Genomic DNA, 20,829 nt, shown 5'->3' on the forward strand with positions numbered 1-20,829 from the left:
TTACCGATCAGTCAAATAACCTAATTGATCTACAAGAGGAGGAGTTAGTGATCACTCTGTTTGTAAGATCATAGCAGCAGGGGGGGCGATGACATCGACGCGGTCGTCGCGTTTGTTTACCAGGCGCTGACGACGCTGGGATCGGCACGCAGAAGGTATCAATTAAACTAAATGACGATTGGACGATCCCCCGACGACGACGTCGTCTTTTTTTTTACCGGGCGCTGACGACACCGGATCCGCTGAGTGCAGAAGGTATTAATTAAGCCAAATGACGATTCAGACAAATGTCCGATTCGCCCCCCCCCCCCCCCCGGCTGCTCCCCCATCATCTCTACGCGCAACTTGACGCGGTGGCTCATGGAGAATTACTCTGTGCACCACGCTTTCTCGTAGAGTCGTCGAGGATTACCACAGCGGAGTGCACGTGGTCTCTATCAAGTGGGCGTGGTTTACTGTGTATGTCCCTTGCAAACATGCTTTCTTGAAGTTGGGGGTGGGTGGGTGGGGTGGCAAATTAACTACATCATTATCAGATTAGTATACACATTTCCAAGTTCTAATGAAGAGTATGTTCTAGATATAATGCCAAATCAAATTTTAGATAATACTAACAGTCGCAATGCCTAGAAAACTACTAATACTAATGTACTTCTTTCATTTACAAATGACTGGCTGACACCTTTTGCAATAAGATTGCGCTTTTGCTTAATTCAAAGGAATCTGAACAAAGTTATGCACTGACTTGACGAGGCCTTTTGAGCGAAAAAATCAATCATCTAAGATACATACATGTAATTCCCGACGACAGACGCTTTTGTGAAAAAAAAAAGAAAAAGAAAAGAAGAAAAAGAGAAAAAAGAAAACATTACAGTTTACTTAAATGCAAACAACAAGTACAGTCGTTGAAAAGTAATTACTCATTCACGAGGCCGAATCACACGTATGATGCAACGAACTTTAGGTCAATTCTGACTGCATGTATGGGACTGCTCATTTAATTTCTTGTTCTTTCCGATTGGGGCATATTTCTTTTTTTTGTTGGGGCAATTTTTGTTATTATTTCATTCATCACAAGATAAAATTGTTTCAAATAATATAATCCTTAGGAAAGTTAAAGGGTCTCTCCCTAATAAAGAATTAGCTTGAGTGGATGTTGAACAGAAATATAGTGACCATTGTATAAACTGTTATACAATTTTAACACCATAAGATAAATGTCAACTCCAGCCAAAGGAAAGTGAGTTTCTAACACGAAGTCATGTGGGATCAGATCACAATTAATTTTTCTATATAGTCTCTACATTTGTTTTTCGGTACAGAACTTTACACTGTCTGACAATCAATAAAGATCTTATGGTAATCTAAAATACCTTTAAACATGACTTCACGGTGAACGTATTGTCATAGGTTAACATGCATTTCTTTGAATGGCTGGACTGTAAACAAATCAATGTGCAATGGAACACATATTTCACTTCCGGATCATCACCAAGGCTGTATTACTCACTATGCACTGTGGTCGAAATACACAGAGACAACAACACCATGGACGGATATTCTAAAGAATAAACAATTACCTTCAAATCCATAACAAGAATGCCTTAATCCCACTCTTGTATCACGACCAAAAGTAGACATAATAGTACGCTCTAAAAATAGACTGGGACTATATTCGTGGGTACTGAACCGGAACTAATAATTGTGATCTGATTCCTAACAGGCCAAATTATGTTTGGACAATCTTAATCAAACATTTATAATAGCATCCCACACCTATTTCAACTTTATACATGACGTCTTTTTAAATTTCATAGCAAGCAAAAACATGTGACAGCTGCCAGAAAGTATGTAGTACTATTGCTCTACAGGGTGCAAGTTTTGCACCATGTGCTCCTGAGAAACCAAACCTAAATTTGCCATATCCTCATTAATTATAGGAATGTTTCAATACAGCAAAACTTTGTTGTAATACAAGATAAGAGCTGTCTGAAAATTTGCATGCAATATCAAAACATTGATATATTATAATTTTAAAACTAAATTTTGATGCAAAATTAAATTTTCATACAGGTTTTAAAATTCAAACTGACAAATTTTATACAGCAAAGTTACAAAATGAATGGTATCTGACACAAATAACAGTTTGGGTCAGTACAACTGATAACATATTTCCCAGGGGTAGTGAAGCAGGATAGCTTACTCATTTTTGCAGTAGCATACATGGGACTGATTCCTCATTTCTCACGATCGATTGATCAATAAAATGATCAGACAAATTTATTTATCTAACATTATGTAATGACTTTATACAAATAAAAGACTTATCGATAGCATTAATACTAAGTTTGTTGTCTACATTTTTCTCAAATTAGTTTGGCGCTTTCTGCTGAACATTTCGGAATCGTCTACTTAAAACGAAACAAAAGCTTCATAAAGGGCTAATCAGCTGCTAATGGATGTATTTCGGTTACATTTTGTACAACGAATCCTTTTTTTTTTTTTAAATCTCTTAATACTATGATAACGGAATGTACAGACACATTCATTTCCTTATTAATGTTCCATTTCGTGCAATGTACTTTGTTAAGTATGATATGAAATTCAGTATTACTGCAATATATGCAGTGATAAGAACGACAACAAATGACAGACATCAAATATCTTCCAACAAAACATACTTGTCTAATGTGAAACAATATTGCACAAGTTCCGATACTGACCCCATGCACGAGAAGGGGTGGATCAAGTCAACTGCTAGAGGGGTTCCAAAATTTTCAAAAGGGCCCTAACTTCCCTCGAAAGGGCACCAAAGGATGGACGATGTCAAGTGCTGAAGACGGCTTCTGAAAGTTCAAAAGCCCCCAACTTTCCTCGAAAGGGAACCAAAACAAAGTCAACTTGTCTATTTACTCAAAGTGTGCATAGTACCCAACAAACATGCACAAGAATAAAACGATGGTCAAATTTCAAGTGACCAGTGACTGCATGTTTGTGTACTTTTTTGTTTGTTTCTAGCGGGATGTGGGCCCTGATCCAGCCCTGACGAGTTTTCAGTAAAATCTTGTACTATTTCTTCTGACATCAAACCACATGATTATAGAGGGGCCCAGTGATCAATCTACAATTTCATCCCTAACAGTCCCAGGACTCGCATATATTCAAACAATGAGTCCTGTTCAAATGTAATGAGTACAATGATTCTGCTAATAAATGGCAAACACATTGAAATACATTAATTTTCTTTATTTATAATACAGAATTATTACAACTAGGTCATTATTAACTACAAGATCAACTCCTTTTTCACGTTACTTTGGTTCATAAATTCGCAATGGCCAATACATAGTTTTACAGCCATCAGTTTGTGCTGAGTCTCAATATTCAGCCTGTTTCTAGCTTTAACCAGGATTCTGTTCTGGGCAGAAAACCCACGCTCGCATCCAGCAGTATGTACTGCTTAAGTTAGTGCAAGTGCTGCTAACTTGAATAAGTTTGGAAAATCCTCTGTGGTGGAGGTCAATTAAATGCCACAGTTTGGAAAATCATCTCTGTGGTGGTGGTCAATTAAATGCCACAGCTTACATATCACATCTTGTGGATACTTCTCAGCCAAAACTACTTTCTTAAGGAAAGTCCACTCTATTTTTCCTGTAACAGAGCCAATAACAGGTTCTGATGTCCTTTTTCTCAATACTTCTGCTAGTTTCCATTTGTACAGATTTTGCTTCTCCATAATATGTACACAGTCTGTCAATCTCTTCATCTCCGTATGTATCCACTTCTGTTTTTGATATCATGCTGATCGGTCGCATAGCAAAAATACCAAAACTTGTAAGTAGGTCATCTGCTGGAAAGCTAGACTGAATGTTCTCAACTAATGAGTCAATGAAGAGTTTAGTGATCTTCTCCAGGATGAAGTTGTTCTTTGTGATCTGACGATGCTCTTTAAATGTATTGCCTTTCAGGTCTTCCTGGAGTTTTTGCATGTATGGAGTTTCAAAGATATATACCTTCTGCAGATCAGCAATGCACTCATCAGTTTTCACCTTCACAAGGGCCACGTCCACATTTTCTTTCTGGAAGAACTGGCTGAGAATGGTTACAGGTGCCATTGCATCCATCATCATGTATGTTGTAGAAATAAAACTTTCAGTAGCTATCTTTTTCTTCATCCCTCCTGCTGTGTGATCCTTGTGAATGGCTTCAGCCAGGTAGGTAAACAAGCTATCAAGAGTTCTCCATACTGCAGTCAGGGCACTAAAATAAGACAACCACCTCACTGAATGGAGCTCCTTATATATTAGATATGGATCATCTAAAACTTCCTGCATGGTATGTAGTCAAGCCTCGCGCTGACTACTTCCCTTAAAATAGTAGAAAAGATCAGTCAATACTAGCTGATGCTTTTATAACGGTTCTCTTTTCTCTGCTGCCTGGGAGGTACACAGTGCCAACCTGTGGGCAACACTGTGAACATTATGCATATGAGGAATTTCCTTTCTCAATATTGCTGCTGCTCCTTTTTCCTTGCCCATCATAGCAGACGCTCCATCTGACCCCAAACTCATTATTTTTGCTATTGGAACACCCTTTTCTGACATTTCTTTCATAATGGATGCATGACCTGTGCAAAGATATTATTTGCCTAGTGAAAAGAAAGTCATGTTAAACAAAAATCACAGTAAGCACGTTGTTGTTCCTTTAAAATTTCTTGCGCTCAAAGGAATGCACATATGAACAACTAACGAGTCCCAGCCATTTTTTGTGTGTGCTGGATGCAGGACGCAGGGGTAGATTAATCACTGGAGGGGTGCTTGAAACTTGAGATTTGTATAATAAAAATGAAACCATGCCATTATATTTCTTATCTGAAATCAATTTATCATGTGATGAATGAAAGAACAGAAATATCCCAGTCAGAAAGAACAATCAAGCCCCAAAAATTAAATGTCCAGTCCTAAGCGGTATACAATCAGTTAAAACTGAACAAGTATGTATATTCAGCCTCTTGACTAGGTCATTACATGATTTGCAAATTCAGAATTTACTCTTTTTTTTAAACAACTGAATTTAAGTCTCTAAACATTAGAGGATTACTTTTTAAGTTTAAACAGCAAGATACATTTACAATGTTTAAGGGAGATCAATACAGTTTGCTTTTTTCTTTAATTCTGTTAATGTCCCAAAATATATTATAGAAATTAAGATCACTTGATTCTTTCAATGATATCTGACTGTCAATCATGCAAATCGTCACTCTCTAAGTATATACTTTTCTCTTTTATTTTGTTAATGTCCTAATATATTTAACATAAATTAAGATCACCTGATTATTTAAATGATATCTGATTGTAAATCAAGCATAACATCAGTGTTTTCCATGTGTGGTCATTATTCATAGACTATTCAAAATTTAAACCAGTAGAACTTCCATTGTTAATGATTGGACTATAGTTCAAGCTACATGTATTAAGTGTACTGTGCGTTTGTATGATAGAAATGCACCTTTCCCCTGATGCTAACATTTTATAACAGTGTTTAAAATGGTCACAGTCTTGATTTTTTCTGAACATCTGCTGAAGCCAAGTCATTATTAGGGACAGACCATTTAAGTTTTTAAGAGCGGGGTGGGTGGGGGTAAATGCTTGAAAACTATTGTCTTATTCTGATGTGAGGTATAAAAAAGAATACTATGTCATTCCCTGAATCAAACTTACCATCTGAATGAAATAACAATTAATAACCAGTCGAAAATAAAAAGTTAGCCCCATAAATTAAATGGCCAGTCCCCTACAGCACATATGCATTCACAACTAAACTAGCTGATGGCAGTGTAATCTATATCCATCTCATAACTGGGCTATTACTGCTTAACGACTAAACATGTAGTTCACGTTTAAGTGTAAATTCAGTGTTTTCTCTTTAGGAGTTTTAGTTTTTAAACAGAAGCCGTTGCTATCTGGAATTTAATTGTCTATTACTCAGAGGATTACTTTTTCATGGATGAATACTCCGCTGGCATGCCACCCAAGGCAAAGTGGTGAATTATTTTATGCTCCGCCATGGAGTGATTGAAGGGGAATAAGTCCCCCAATGTGATGCATGGGGTTCTAAAGATACATGTGATCTGAAAAGTGTTGTACAGATCACTTATTCACCACTTTTGCGTGAAGTTTCTTTGTTGCCTTGTCTATGTTTCCAGTTTGTCACACAGTGATTAGGCAACATTATGTTATAGATTTTTCACTGATGACCTATTCAATGTACTGAATCATTTTTCACCGCATAACACACCAGGAATATAGCATTCAAATTCAGACATAGCACAATAGATAAAACTTAGAGTCTATTAAGTGGTTAAAAAAATAAGGAGTAAAGGACTTTATTGTACATGCATGTGGAAAACATTGAAATGTCTCTTTTATGATGGATATGCTGTACGGATAAGATAATCTGCATAGAGCTGGGGTGGGTGGGGCAGATGGGAACCAGAGCCGAGCCATACCAAAGACTTACAAATATGGTACTAGTACTGCCTTGCTTACTGCTCAGCATTAAGCGGTTAGTGTTAGGAATGGTCAGTCTAGTGTCAGGATAATGTAACTGGGTGGGACATGATGCTACATGGATGCAGCATGATGCCCCAGTGCTAGACATGACAATAAACTGCTGCACTGCAGACATCATAATGACATGACTTGAGAATTGTCAAGGCTACGTTAAAACTCCAAATCACAAGCACACCATACAAACATACACACACTGACTTCACATCTAAGGGTTTGTCTCTAGTATGTTTTGTCATATGTTATCATTTTAGATGTCCACTCTGACAAAACATTTATGTAAAAGGTTAATTTCTTAAAGTTACATACTTCACACTTTTATAGTGTTCCTCTAGTATTTGTCATGTGCTTATTCAGATATCCACTGAGACAAAACCTTCTACGACACGCTTCACACTTAATTGATTTCTCTAGTACGTGTCCGCAAGTGAATTATTATATGTCCACTATGATTAAACATTTGATTACATACTTTACAAATAAGCTATTTTTCTCCAGTATGTTTCCTCATGTGATGATTCAGACTTCCACTTTGACTAAATCTTTTATCACATACTTCACAATTAAATGGTTTCTCCCCAGTATGGGTCCTCATGTGCTGATTCAGGGATCCACTGTGCCTAAACATTTTATCACATATTTCACATTTAAAAGGTTTCTCCCCCGTATGTGTCCTCATGTGCTGATTCCGAGCTCCAACGTGCCTGAACCTTTTATCACATACTTCACACTTAAATGGTTTTTCTCCAGTATGTGTCCTCATGTGCTCATTCCGACTTCCACTTGATGAAAACCTTTCATCACATACTTCACACTTAAATGGTTTTTCTCCAGTATGTATCCTCATGTGCCGATACAGACTTGCACTGTGAATGAACCTTTTATCACATACTTCACACTCAAAAGGTTTTACCCCAGTATGTATCCCCATGTGCTCATTCAGACTTTCTCTGGCACTAAACCTTTCATTGCATACTTCACACTTAAATGGTTTTTCTCCAGTATGTGTCCTCAAGTGTTTGTTGTGATTACCACTTTGACTAAACTTTTGACCACATACTTTACACTTAAATGGTTTCTCTCCTGTATGTGTCCTCATGTGTTGCTTCAGAGCTCCACTTTGCAGAAACATTTTCTTACACACTTCACACTTATATGGTTTTTCTCCAGTATGTGTCCTCATGTGTGTATTCATACCTGCACTGTACCTAAACCTTTTATCGCATACGTCACACTTAAATGGTTTTTCACTAGTATGTCTCCTCATGTGCTGTTTCAAAGTTCCATTTAAACTAAACCTTTTATGACATACTTCACACTTAAATGGTTTTTCGCCAGTATGCATCCTCATGTGCATATTCAGCTGTCCACTGTAATTAAACCTTTTCTCGCATACTTCACACTTTAATGTTTTTTCTCCTCTATGAGTCATCATTTGCGTCTTCAGATTTCCACGGTAACTAATAATCACTTGATTCAGGGAGAAACCAAAGAAAACGCCCTCCCGAATTAACACAAGAAAAACTTGGCCTAACTCTTGCAAGTACCCCTAGATGACTCCGCTCCAATTATTCGATACTATCTGCGCATTTGCTCACTCAGAGCTTACACCACTGCCATGAAGAAGACATCCCACACTTTTCACCTTGTAAAATTTGATTAACTTACTGATTTTTAATGGACACTTTTACGCAAAATTCATCCGTTGCTTCGCGTCTTGTATACTGTCGCTATCCTGGGTTCCTGGTCAGTATAACGTGCGGAATGGGATATACAGTCTGAGAAAAGTACCGAGGATGATATTGCTAACAGTTTATTTAAATATTTGTATCAGAACTGAAATTATTTTGTGTTGTAACTCGGTTTACATAGCATTTAATATATCTTTGTAACAACAAATTGCTAAAAATGGGACATTTTCGCGAAACTGACCATTGCATACAACTGGGGTATATTTTTTTTCAACAATAGAAGTTTAATGATGATACATTCCTCTAGCAAGATTTTTTTAACACTAGTTACTTAGTTAGAATCTACAAGAGCGTACAGCAGCTGTCTTCTCAGTGAGGGTAATTTGCGTGAAAAACACAGCCTTTATTTGCATGAACTAATGTGAACGTAAAGTAATAGTCCTAGTGCTAGACATCACTATAAACTGCCACACCGCAGACAGCGTAGCGATGACTGAACAGTTGTTAAAACTACGTTAAAAAATCATTACCACACACACACACACACACACACACTCTCTCTCTCTCTCTCTCTCTCTCTCTCGTTGTTATTATTTTATTATTATTGTTCCTGTATTTACGTTAAGATATATTTTGGTGATCGTGAGTGTGTGGGTGTAGTTTTTAATTTTTAACGTAGTTTTAAATATTTTAGTCATAAAGCTAAAATGTTTGCAGCATCAATGTGTGCTAAACGATTTCATTAACTTTCAAATTTCTAACAGCTGCATTCCATTGGCTAAGTCAAAGGCCACCAGAACATTACCCCATCTGATCGCTATCGGATCTTCACGTAGGACACTGGAGATCTGATTTTAATCAGGTTGAAATGGCGGCAAACTAAATTACGCGTCTGAAACATTCCCAGCTAACAATTCCACGTTGCTACAACGTTGCAGCAACGTTGTGGTAAGGTTGTGGCAACGTTGTCAAATAATGTCGTGGCAACGTGATTTGGTGAACAAGTTGGAACGTTGCTACAACGTTGTTGTCTAACGTTATTAAATAACCTTCCTACAATATTCTTACAACATATAAATCCTATAAGGAAATCTGATGAAACCGGCTTGTGTTTCTGAAACACATATTCCGCACTTTTGGCAAGAATGTCCAAAAATCGACAACATTACAAAAATGTCAACATTACTATCCAGTTAGGAGTTGCGATAGCAGGAAAGTCAAGACTGCCATTGTGACAGTATTAGGTGTCAGTTCTGCACCATTTTCATTCATGGCAAACCAAACATCACCAGTCATTTGACCATAATAATAATACTCACAGGAATAGCACTCTGCATTCATTGATGCATGACAACTCTCACAAACCAGTTCAAAGTTGCACATATAATAATGCACTCTTCACAATACATAATTTTTATTTATTATTTTATACACTTAAAAAGAATCTTAGATAAAATAGTAATGATCTAAAATCTAAAATTGCAATGGACGCTACTGTTACATAAACAAATCCTTTGTTCATATTGACAGTCCACCCTAACATGGCATTGTTATATCAAAACCCGCTCATGCTGATGTCTGCCTTAGTGCTCTGTGCTGAAATATAACCCAAATAGTCATGCTACCTGACTAGCTGCAATCGACTACCTCTAAAGACAGGATCTGAATGACTACAATCTACCAGATGATGGTAACGTTTTCCCTTTCTGAAAAATGTACTTGAAAAAGTAGTTTTTCAGAAAATATAAAGAAAACTGATTACCTATTAAGCATCAATCGTTCTTTATCTATACTAAGCAAATGAAAACAATTCCGTCTCTGTCAATGTTCTACAATTGCTTAATGTTTCCGCAGCAATAACAAACGGGCATTTATTTAGTCCACCAAAGAGCAGATTTAGAAGCGCCTTCAATAACATACGAACCTTCCTCGAACAAGCCAAAGACCTTTATTCCACGAAAATTGGCACGCAACTTAAATACAAGCATTGTTTCATTTTTCATAGTGATTGGAACATATTTATTGTGGCGTGAAAGTTTTCTTCTGCAACAAATGGGTTTATGCTAACGATTGCAACTAATGGCGGTTTAAAACCCAAATTAAGGTTTCAATATTTTGAAACGATATATATATCTGATGATTAAGTTAATCGAAGGTGGGACATCTTCCAAGAATGGGAAACTTCTTAATTTGTTCATGTTTTCATTTCCTTATGAATAGCCTCATCCCCCTGGTAGCCTCGGCATCACGGTAGTTGTCTCTGGCTGACCAAAATCTAGGCCAATTTAAGTACATGTAGCATATAAAAAACAATACAGCCGCGTACTACTAGGATAATAAATATCAGAGTGAATTTTTCTGAAATATATATATATATATATATATATATATATATATATATATATATATATATATATGTGTGTGTGTGTGTGTGTGTGTGTGTGTGTGTGTTAGTTGCGCTGTATAACGCCATTTGACATATACACAAATTTTCTAACATATGATCGAATACTCGAATTCATGCGTTTTTTATATGCATGTGTATTATTTAACCCATTGTGGGGTGTACTTCACAAATGTCAGGGGTCACGCTACCAAGCGAAGTGGGTGACTAAGTCGCCTAAAAAAACACAAACTTCGCCTTCTTCTGTAAGAGAATCGAAAATGACTTATCCCTGTCATTTTTCCGATTAACAATGCTTTAAAGTAGTTTATTCCTTTTGAGATGCTCCCTTGCCCCTGATTACTTGACCCAATTGTAACTCCTGATGAAATACAGTGCATCCTTAGCCAATGTTGCCGACAAAGGATACCCATACAAATTTACAGTTGTGTCTTTTAATAGCTGATTGACCGTTAAATACATGGGTTCGATAATAAGTTGGCAAGTAACTTAAATACTTGCAGCGCATCAATTGATTCATGTACAATAAGAATCAGAGGTGGCTTCACCGATAAACAAGGTAGGTCATCTAATTATCTTTCTTTATATCTTTTTTGAACTTTGTCCGTTCTGTTTGTTCGCACAAATAATAGACCTATATATATGAGAAACTATCCAATGAAGAATGATTCGAACTCTGTTATGAATTTATATCAACGGATATAATCAGTTACAGGTAAAACTTTAGCATTTTCTTTGGTAGTGTGCAAAACTGAATGCAATTGGACTAGAATTAGATTCAAATTTTGTGATTCTGTGTTTCATACATTATGGACTTTATCAATGTCTCTGAACATTGGGATAAGTGGTGGGTCGCCTGGATATAAACATAAGCTCCCTGGTGAGGACGAAAACACCCCTCCTAATAAGTAAACCTTTACTAAGATGCAGAAAGTTTTTTCATGGTATAAACTTGATGAACATGGTAAGTGGACATTTTTATATCTGTCGCGAGGCTATCATTGATAATGCATACTGAAGATGACATGAAAGCCCAGCTTAAATAACAAACCATTCTCGACATGCAGTATGTAAGTTTAGTTATTATTTTTACACCATTCTTTTTATCTTTTTATACTAAAGCATAACACAGCCTTTTGTAAAAAATGCTTTAAAGTTGGCATCATTAAAAAAATGAGATAAAAATGTATTCGGTTCTCGTGCGTGTCATAATCACAATTTATATAAAACATTTCAAGACAATTGTGTCTCAACCCCGATAAATTAATATGCTAGCCCAAGTTCACACAATAATGTTCCTCTATTCTTCTATGGCCACTGATCTTTAAGGATGAGTAACCTCGACATTACAACTACTTGTTCAAAACGAAATCTGGATCTTTTGGACTGCTATTATTGTTTGAACAGCATTAGAAAAACATCACACATAATTTATTACAGTACAGTATACGGAGAATTCATTATAGTGATGGAAGTTTGTTGACATTTAAAAAAACATTTATACCAATGAATAGTTGTCTTCTGACTTAAAGTAGTTATACAAAAATATATCCCTGATCAGTTGTAGTATATGTAATTATTTCAGACAGAATTATGTTTGATTATCATATCAAATTCTTCCACCCATGGAATTTAAATGGTTCTGTTCTACTCTGTGGTCCACAGTAGTAGGAATATATACATGTATCTTTAAAGAGTGTCGTGTAGTCTCGTGTATATGTGTGTAATTGTTGAGATGATATGTTCCTTTCGGACAAGAATAATAAAGCTTATGGGAGTGGGTGTGTGTGAATGACTTAAACTACGATATTGTTTGTTTTGTTTATTTGGTGTTTTTTTAATATAATTATCATCAAAAGTATCATTAAAACATTAGCAACCAATTTCAAAGGATGACGAGGCGGGTATATGCTTAATGAAATGTGCATACTTTTCAGCCAAATGCGAGGTGTCAAATGATGATTTTCCTTGTATTATGGACTTGGCAGAATCCCTGGGCATCACACTGCGCAAAAGCGAGACTTCGTATACTAGCCATCAATGTGTAACGGAATTTCAAAGTGCAACTGCATCCGTTATTTTCGTGGATACAGTTCATGAAGTTCAGGAGTCAGGCAACTTTGCAGTTATGATAGATGAAAGTACAGACATTGGAAAGTCAAAGGAACTTCTCAGTACATTTGGTACTTCCATAATTTTTGTTTGAAACCCTGCTTATTTAGTAATTGTAAAATTCATGGAGTGACTATCAATGCTGAGACAATAGCGATAAAAGTGAATAGCCGAAGAAAATGGGACTATATGTTAGAAACATCATCGGGATAGGTACTGATAGTGCTAAGGTCATGACCTGTAGGAATAATTGTGTTGTGGTGCAGTTAACGGAAAAGTTTTGCCCCTCTCTTGTGGGTCTGCGCTGTGCAAGATATTCAGTGTGCCTTCGCTGCTTCACAGGCTGCCAGAGATTTTCCATTGTTGGAGACGTTTTCTAACATAGTATCCATCATCTTGTATTATTTCTGTAATTCCGCACTAAGAAGTAACAGACTTAAAGAAATACATAAACTACTAATCTACTACCTCAACTTACGTCAGCTGAGGTCCATTCAGTGCGGTGGCTAAGATTGGAAAAAGAAGTAGAAGTGATCTATTGGACATATCCAACCTTCTGCATTACCTTGAGTCACGAGGCTACCATAAATCCCACGGCAAGTAGTCTGTTCAATGAAGTCTATCCGTTTCTTTTCATAGCCATCACCCATATGGTTTCACCATTTATTGACATATTTCATGGCATATTACCATTTCCTGGCAGATATTCTAAGATATTTAAAGCCGAAACAATTGATTTTAGCAAGATCAAACTAATGGTGGATGGTACATGTGACTCCTTAAAGGACCTGATTGAGTGTGAGGGAGCATTTGTGGGCAATCTTGGTGAATATGTGGTATGTGTTGGGGAAAGAGTTGTGTTAGTGAAAGTGGGAAAGTGGTGGTGAATGTGAATGTATCAGACAATGTTAATGGATTATAGAGATTTAGTGATGGAGATCGACTGAGGAGACGGATAATGACAGAGCGACAGAGGTTGAATTGAAGTTTTACGAAAACAAAAAGAATGTCATTCAGAAGTTCATGCCCAACTGTATTGATCAAATAGTTGAGAATTGGAAGGACAGATTTCAGGAGGGAAATATTTTGGAATCTATGCAAGAGCTGAAAACATTCCAATTGAGGAGCAAACCTCTAGTTTGGCCACCTGTGGCAAGGAAGATCTTGCAAAGCTATGTGAACTCTTTGCCCAGCAAATTGAGATTGATGTGAAAAGTGCACAGCTGAGTACATGCTGTACAAACGAGTTATGGTAGGAACACACCAACAGTGTTCATTAATGGAATGTATAGCTGTCATCAACTGGAAATACATGGATACACTTCCAAATATGGCTAAGTTACTCAGGTGCTGTGTGATACGTCCAGTAACAACTGCTCATTGTGACCGTGGCTTTTCAACCCAGAACATACTCAAAACAAAGTACCGCATAAAACCTAGTGAAACTACATTACATTGAATATGTTAATGAGAATATCAGAGTATGGGCCAACCATAAACGAGTTTGGCTTTATGAAAGCCTTGAGAAAGTGACATGAAGTAAAAGTGGGAAACATATACCATGTAGAACTATGCTCTGATAGCTTCCATGTGTTTTAGCACATTTACGATAAGTGAGATATAAACCTTATGTTTTTAACCTTTTATGAATTACTATTTGGTGATAATAAACTGTAATCCTGATATGATGATGATGAATGCAATAAAAGTTTCATTTACAGTATATGCTGATACACTCATCTTCCAGTGCGCCATCTAGCCATCGATATATGCAAATATAATCCATATTAATATCATACATTCTTACAATTCCAAAATGATATACATACAGGAGAGTATATTATGCTTACAAATAAAGTATTGCTTACAAACACTGTTAATTCAAATCATACTACATAATGAGAAACAGAGGACACTGTTAAAATATGATAAGCCAAGTAACACATATACGTATATACAAATTTTGCTTTGCTTGCCATTCTCCCTGTCCGACGCTCACTTGTCCCTGTCCAGCTCCCACCTCTCCTTATTCTGTCCAAAAGGAGGTCACCTCTCCCTAAAATTCAAGTCTAGCTAGACACCTGAAATGTAAGTTGTCATTAACAAGTGTATTTTAGACTAGTTGTCTTCATTTAATCAAAATTTTCATTTTTTTCTCTTTGCGTAAATCCTAGTCACTGACGACAGGTCATCTCTTAAAAATCTCAGTTGTATGCGAAATTCCAATTTATTTTCTGCCCCTTCCCACACTTATCTAAACACCCGCGTATGTCGACACTATTACCTTGGTTTCGAAGATGTCAAGATAAATGGATATTACTGTATTATGAAAATGGCAACATGTTTTGAAAACTGGCGACAAAATATTGAGGTTGGCGATTTGTTTGGGCGACAACGTTTTTAAAGCCTGCGCCATCTCTGAGAATGTTGTAATAACCACTCTCATATTCTTATTTAAATATATGTAATACGCTATTGGTTTGTTCTTTTCTGATCTGACATGTTTTGGAGTTTACAAAGATTGATCTGCTCATCATTTTTTAGTCGTATAACATCCATGAGTGACATCAATAAAACCTATTTCACTTAACATCTGACCCTTCATTAAAGTATAGACTGGTCTGCTTGATAAATGCACAATCACTTTCACGCCTTTGTGAGCCAAATGTTCAAATTGAAAACATTAGCCTATTTTCTAGGAATTGTGTCATATATAGTTGCTATGAATAGAAAATTCGGAAAGCATATGGAGGTCTAGGATGAGTAAATATAATCATGTTATTCTTATGTGGCAATCTTCTTTTGTAGAATATTAGCCTAATGCTATCATGAGATAATAATAAAAATGAAAATACACAGGTTTGATTGTTGTTTTTTTTTTTTTAAATAAATTTTAAAACTAAAAATGTGTAATCTATAAAAAGGTAATTGTAAGATGTAATTTGGTGAAAAAAGCAAGATGATTACATTAAAAGTGTAATGGTTGGCATGAATGCTGACAACGTTCCAACAACAGTGCTCAAAAATCACAAGTCCTAATTGAAATGACACAACCCCAGACTCCAAATTTGACATGCCCACAATTTCCCTATTTTTAATATTATTTTTCACACAACATTGCAATTCCTACATTTACAATATAAATGCAGTAAGGGTTTTGAAGCAAACGAAAGTGTCGTTAGTGTTCATCACTACACTCACCTGGATGGTCCTGGTGTTCAAACTTCCCTGCTGGATTCGCTGAGCGGATCTTAGTCAAAATCAAGTTGACGTATGTCAATAAATCAATGGTGTTTGCAATATGTGCCAATAATTAATTGCATCTCCCCCATTTTTCCAACAGTTTTCCAACTTTAGTTCTAAACTTTGACTAAACAGTTTATCACATACTTCACACTTAAATGGGATTTCTCCAGTATGTATCCTCAAGTGCTGATTCAGAGTGCTAAACCTTTATATCACACACTCTTCACACTTATATGGTTTCTCTCCAGTATGTTACCTCGTGTGCATATTCGGACCTCCACTGTGAATAAACCTTTTCTCGCATACTTCACACTTAAATGGGTTTTCACCAGTATGTGTATTCGAGTGTCCATTCAAAGGTCCACCGAGACTAAGCATTTGATCATATACTTCAAACTTAATTGGTTTTTTTTCTCCAGCAAGTTCCATTCTGTAATTATTCAACAGGCAATTGCTTCTGGGGGAAACTGATGGTGATAACCTCCGCCACTGGGGTTCGTTACAAAGAAAATTAGGAGTATCCGTCCATGAATCGGGGGTGGGGTGGGGGTGCGTCTAACCTGAAACAATATATTGTTACAGGTTATACCCCCCATTCCTTGATTGTTACAGGCTAGATTCCCCCATCCCTTGATTCATGGACGTATACTCCTAAACTTCTTTGTAACGAACTCCTGTGCCCTCCGCAATTAATACAAGGTAAGTAACTCTCACAGATCACAATATGTCACTCAGTCAGGTGGCTCTCTACAGTTTCGTATTTTGCATAGGTGTTAGAATTTTAAAGAAAAAGAATTTCCCCGGCTTTCCTCACTGGTTATTCTGGCTATTTAAAACAGACCTTGTATATCTTAGGTATGATTCAAAGAACCTTTAATTCCCTTTATTTTGGTGTATGATTGATGGGTGTAATATGGGTTATAGAGTATGCAGCTGGCCTTACTACAGATGTGCACCTAGCTCCACTCACAATTTTGCCAGACTAGACAATACCAGCTTCTGAAAGTGTAATGAATGAATTACCAAATATATAAAATGTAAGAAAGTTATCGGCTCTTTTTTTATACAATTTGCATCTGAATTTCAGGAAGTGAAAATGACCAAGTGGAGCTAGCACTTTTTTTTGTGGGACAAAGTCCATAATGTATGAAACACAGAGTCATAATGTTTGAAATCTAGTTCAAGTCCAAATGCATTCAGTTTTGCACACTACCAAAGAAAATGCTCAAGTTTTACTATAACTGATTTTATCCTTTGATATGTATTCATAACAGATTTCGAATCATTCTTGATTGGATAGTTTCTCATACATACATACACACACACACACACACACATACATGCATGCATACATACACTCATACATACATACACACACATACATGCATGCATACATACACTCATACATACATACATACACACATACATGCATACATACATACACTCAATATGAGGTTAACTGTATATATGACTTACGACACTGAACTACATTTAAATCTTGTTTTAGTTTCATTCAGAACACCTTGATGTAGTTTAAATCAGACATGTAAATCTGTTATAGTCTAAATTATTTGAGAGTGCTTTATTTCACCCTAGAAGCATTACCGGGGCTGAATTTGAAGACACAAAGCCAGTGGAGATGGCAACCACAAATGACTGCAGGTTAGGTTCTCCAAGATGCCGAAATCTGCACAAAAGTATGCGAGCTTGCAATTGTGGACAAAAATTCTAACAGCCAAATCGTGTTTTCGTTTGCTTTTTGTTTTTGAAGAAATGGTTTTTTAAAAAGAAATTCTGGTTTATTTGCCTCATTTCTACAAAGCGAGGAACACTTGAGTAGTGTACAGTTCGGTTTGCCGGTTATCAAGCAATGTCCTAGAGATCGTAAAGGAACATCTTAGTAGCGATGGAGATTAGACAATATGTTGATCGACTGACGTGCGTAATGATCACTATGATTGAAAGACTATATATGCTCGAGTGCTCTCACTTGTTGTGTTCATAAACAGCACTCATCACTTTTAACCAAACTGTATTTTAAATCATTCAGCGATGTTTGGTACGTTTGCATTTTATCACGTACCACTATTAGAAAAAATAGTGCCAATAATTTAGCACTTAGTTTGCCTTTATGTGGAAGACATGCCCCATGTTAATTTTAATCAGCATCAAAATTCTAAGTTTTTGTGAGCCATGTACAGCAAAACTATCTTTTACAAGTTATTATCCCAAAATGTAGTGTTGTAATTGCAAAGCTGCAGATAAGCCTGACTCTCACGAGAATGGCAAACGGATCTATTAGGTTCCATTGTAATTCCCATACAGAAATTTCTTATGGATTCCGTATGGAATACTTCAGGAATCCGTATGGAAGAGATATGGACTGAAAAACTTATGGAATCAGACAATTTATTCCATATCAATTCCATAAGTACTTCACAGCAAATGAAAATTATATATGGAATAAAGTTGCAACTTTAATCCATAAGCACTTTTTTTCCATATGGAAAGCAGGCTCATGTATTACAGCATTATGGAAAATATTCTCTGAAGAATTAAGAACTTAAACTATCTGATTCAAATATACATATCGGTGGGAGTTAGAGTACATGTATCTGTTAGCGTAGCTGATGTGGAAGGATGAATATATATTCATATAAATTTGAAGAAACACATGTACTTAATTTTCTTTAATTTATTTTCACAGATGTTTAAAACAGACAAAGACATGACCAAAAAAGTAGAGAAAATGTAAATATGATCAGAAAAGTATTATGTGGTAGTGCAAGCATAGATGAATCTTTGGACTCAGAAAATTGGTTGCAAGGTGGATTTTGGACTTGATCTGATGTTTATTCGAAAAGTAATTTTTTTTTGGCTTCCTATTAAAATATGGTCTACAAAAATCATACCATAGTGAAAATGTTACTGAAATTTCAGCAAAATCACTGAACATTTCTTGACATTCACTCAAATGTCCTTTTTCACAAAAATTATGGTATTTTAGGAGATTTTACCAAAATTTCTGAAAACATCAGTGAAATTTTGTGATTGAAATTTCACTAACTCTGCCAAAATTTCTGAAAATATCAGTGGCAATTTGTGAAATTTCATTGAGAGTTTTGTCAAAAATTCTAAAAATACAGTGATTGTAATATAGTTTCAGTAAAAAAAAATATCAGTAAGATATAATAAAATTTATTTTTGTTTCAAGTACAATTTGAATGATTTTCAGCAGCATTTATATTTCCTGTTTGATGGCTGTAATTGTATTTTTGTTTATTTTGGGCACAATAACTTCTTTCCACATCTTTCCTTGTTATATTTCTTTATCAAATTGTGTCGTTGTTGTATTTTTGTTTAACTTAAATTGGATTTAACTGCCCTCAAACAAGTTGTCTTGTTTTCTGTTTTAAATCAGAATTTCGTTTTCTCCTGACCTGAATCTGATTTTCCTCGATAAGGACCTTTTTTAATATCGTCTCGGAACCTTTTTTAAATAATGCTCTATCCGGTCCCATTCCGCAACGAGCTTTCTAATAAGTATTTGTTCCGTTTATTATTTTAAAAAAAATGATCGCTGTAAAGAGCTTTCTGATTGGTCAAAATTTGTGTACTTGCCCAATTAATCGTTGCGTAAAGGAAACTGATGGGAATGCTAAACATGGCGATTCGTATTTTCGAGCGGGATACGAGATTGAATAACCATTTGAAAAATGTGCGGCAACGATAATAGCTTGAAAGCAAAGTAGATGGGAACGTAATTGGTCAGTCTGTATGAAATCTGAACGCCTGGCATTTTGCTTGTTGTGCCATAAAGAGCTTCAAAGTAGCGGCTAACGTGCTAAATAGGACAAGGAATTGAACCAGGATGATTTCGAAGTTATATAACTCAAAACTGATTAACTTCCAGAATGAATTTAAGGAGGACAACGTATAGATCACTGGTGGGAATTGTTGCGAAATACCCATGTCTATCAAAGATCGTCATATCTTTGCGGAATTTTCTTGGCCCACACGTGTAATCATCTTTCAATGTCGTGATGCATTATTGTGTATATTATCAAAATATTCTAGGTGTGTTAGAATTCAGTGTAAAATAAGAGTAATTTATGTATGCCTGTGCATATATTTCAGGCTTGATACTTTGATTTTTAAAATCACTTAATTATTTAGTGTCCAGCCAGATTCTTCACATCATGTTGTATATACTGTATATATTGTACATAACAGATAGAAGGCCTCAAGGTAGATTAGTTCTGTAACTAATTAAGTTACCTTCTCTAAATAAAGTCATTATTATTATTATTATTATCAACTCCCATATCTCTTGCCTTGGATTTTATATAATTACAACATCTGTATATTTCGTTTCATGCACACTTAATATCACCTTGGTTAATAAAGTCCTGTTTAATTCATATCCATTATTAATTTGAAACCTTCTGAAATGTCTGAAAAACTACTGAAACTTCAGTAAAATAATGATCAAAATTTTAGTGAAATCTCGCAAAAGTTTTACTCAAATATTTTGTGAAACCTCCCAAATATTTCAGTGAAATTATAGTAAGATCTCACCACAATTTGAATAAAAGTTTTGGTCGAAATATTTGTGAAATCTCACCAAACTTTTCAGTGAAATGAAAAAAGACATAAGTGATGCCATCATGAATTAGGTTTTGTATGCAAGAAAGAAAATGAGGACAAGAAAAACCTAAATCGTATTTGATAATGTCTGTCAAAATAATCCATTAAAAAATTATTGTGATTATTTATCGTTGATTCCCAATAATGTCAGAAAGCGCAT

At 35.8% G+C, this 20,829-nt stretch overlaps 1 protein-coding gene and 2 pseudogenes across 2 annotated transcripts; 1 reads left to right on the plus strand and 2 right to left on the minus strand.

Annotated features, from left to right (window-relative positions):
• Positions 1 to 525: 525 nt before the first annotated feature.
• LOC149783742 (zinc finger protein 862-like) lies at positions 526 to 4,640 on the minus strand (annotated as a pseudogene).
• Positions 4,621 to 8,283, minus strand: LOC149783743 (uncharacterized). The gene has a single exon (XM_089931986.1). It carries the CDS (start codon positions 8,002 to 8,004, stop codon positions 7,054 to 7,056), a length of 951 nt encoding a protein of 316 aa, XP_089788112.1. The 5' UTR covers positions 8,005 to 8,283; the 3' UTR covers positions 4,621 to 7,053.
• A 3,133-nt stretch (positions 8,284 to 11,416) lies between these two features.
• On the plus strand, positions 11,417 to 14,131 carry LOC149783744 (uncharacterized; annotated as a pseudogene). The gene is made up of 2 exons (XR_016413666.1): positions 11,417 to 11,628; positions 12,602 to 14,131. The product of XR_016413666.1 is annotated as an uncharacterized LOC149783744 (transcript).
• Positions 14,132 to 20,829: the final 6,698 nt, after the last annotated feature.

Source organism: Sinohyriopsis cumingii, chromosome 14 (assembly GCF_028554795.1).
Source record: "Sinohyriopsis cumingii isolate HCF-2022 chromosome 14, ASM2855479v2, whole genome shotgun sequence".
Classification (NCBI taxonomy): domain Eukaryota; kingdom Metazoa; phylum Mollusca; class Bivalvia; order Unionida; family Unionidae; genus Sinohyriopsis; species Sinohyriopsis cumingii.

Bases quoted from the DNA above. Each gene is read 5' to 3' on its own strand.
- LOC149783743 (XM_089931986.1), bottom strand. From the start codon at position 8,004: ATGATGACTCATAGAGGAGAAAAAACATTAAAGTGTGAAGTATGCGAG.